Consider the following 1,751-nt stretch of genomic DNA (forward strand, 5'->3'; position numbering starts at 1 on the left):
TTAACGGTACATATTTTTTACTTTGATGACAAATCCGTTTTCATAAGACAAAAATTTCAGTATATCTTTTCTCACAGTTTGGATGCTCAGCCCATAAATGACTGGATTTAGAAATGGTGGAAGTATCAAAAAGTACAGTGACATAAATATTTGCATTTCAAAAGGTAAATTAATTGTGGGAAAACGACTCTGTATTATTTCAAAAAAGCATCCAAGACTATAGTTTATGATCGCTATGATGTGTGGGCTGCATGTTTTCACTGCTTTGATTTTAGATTCTTTAGAACCAAAAAAGCAAATTTTCAAAATTTTTGCATAGGAATAAACTATCATAATAAGCTGAGGGAATGTATACACAACTACAGAAAACAATCCTACAATACTCTCCACTGAGGTGTTAGAACAGGACAACTTGACAAGAGAATAGTTCATGCAGTACACACGTTCTATTACTCTACCACAAAATGTTAATCGCAAAGTGAAAGTAAAAAACAGGGCAAATGCACCCAATGGATAAAACCATGAAAATGCAACAAGACTGTACACTTTTGTTATAGACATAATTCTCTGATAATGTAGTGGTTGGCAGATGGCCAGATAACGATCGTAGCCCATCACTGCCAGAATTGTAAACTCTATGATAGCATATGTATGAATGCAATATATTTGCAGTTGACAACAGGTCAGAGATACCTCATAAGAGTAAGATATTAACTTATTTAACAATGAAGGCAGAAGTGCAGTGCTACCATAAAGATTATTTGCTGCCAGGTTACAAATAAATAAGTACATGGGCTCATGTAGTGCCTTATCATTGTATATAATACAGATCAAAGCAACATTTTCAAACACAATAGCTGTGTATAGTATTAGAAAAAGGATAAAGTACAGGGATTTATGATCCTGCATTCCATAGAAAGCGGTTAATACGACTGAAGACACAACTGATGAGTTTTCCATTGTATTAAATTCTATCTGAATGCCCAGTGTGAACTTTTATTGACTAACAAAGACTATCCTACTGAATCTCATTGGAGGACTTCAGTGAGGTACCACAGGGGATGGTATCAGCTCTGATGATGGATGCAGTGGGAAAAACTGCAGACAGTTTCAGCAGATGCTAATAATGTACAGTATTTGATGTACAACCTCAAAAAAGAAAAATGTTGTCTAAAATGCAAAAAAACAATAAACAGAATATGATAATATACAAGTCCCATAAATGATGTTTTATAAACAAAGTTCGGGTGGAGCCTTCGGGATGATTGACAGCAATTAACTCACCCACTGCCGCCGCAGGGTAGGCCTATTTAAGCCGACCTCCTTTTCCATACGTCACACGCTCCGACGTTCGCGAAATCATTCAGTCTGCGTATTGTTCGCATTGACAAGACAGCTCTCATGGAACTGGAAATCCACCCAGCGCCAGCAAGGCGTTGACCCTACCCACTGGACAGCGGCTCGCATCCGCAGCACTCTCCATTCCCGCGGCATCGCGTTCCGTATGTCGGATAGGAAGTTCCATCTCCTCCGCCTTCTAACGCAGTCGGATAACCCGCTCTTTTCGCCCTCCCGCTCCCTCACTTTGTTTTCCTCCCCAGACCAGGAAGCAAGCTGCTCCTTCTGGCATCCCGACGCGGTTCCTTCCGCCGGCCATTCAGCCGGACGAAGCACACACCACCAGCCACCTCGCGAACCGGGCACGCCGACAGCACTTTCCGGCACCACACGCTTCAGAGCGTATCATTCCG

At 41.2% G+C, this 1,751-nt stretch overlaps 1 protein-coding gene across 1 annotated transcript; it reads right to left on the reverse strand.

The window, feature by feature from the left end:
- LOC121684532 (olfactory receptor 52D1-like) lies at positions 1 to 960 on the reverse strand. Its single transcript, XM_042064593.1, has one exon. It carries the CDS (start codon positions 958 to 960, stop codon positions 1 to 3), a length of 960 nt encoding a protein of 319 aa, XP_041920527.1.
- Positions 961 to 1,751: the final 791 nt, after the last annotated feature.

The sequence above is a fragment of the Alosa sapidissima genome, chromosome 15, assembly GCF_018492685.1.
Source record: "Alosa sapidissima isolate fAloSap1 chromosome 15, fAloSap1.pri, whole genome shotgun sequence".
NCBI lineage: Eukaryota > Metazoa > Chordata > Actinopteri > Clupeiformes > Clupeidae > Alosa > Alosa sapidissima.

What these genes read in the sequence shown, in the direction of transcription:
- LOC121684532 (XM_042064593.1), bottom strand. Translation starts at nt 960, where the DNA reads ATGGAAAACTCATCAGTTGTGTCTTCAGTCGTATTAACCGCTTTCTAT.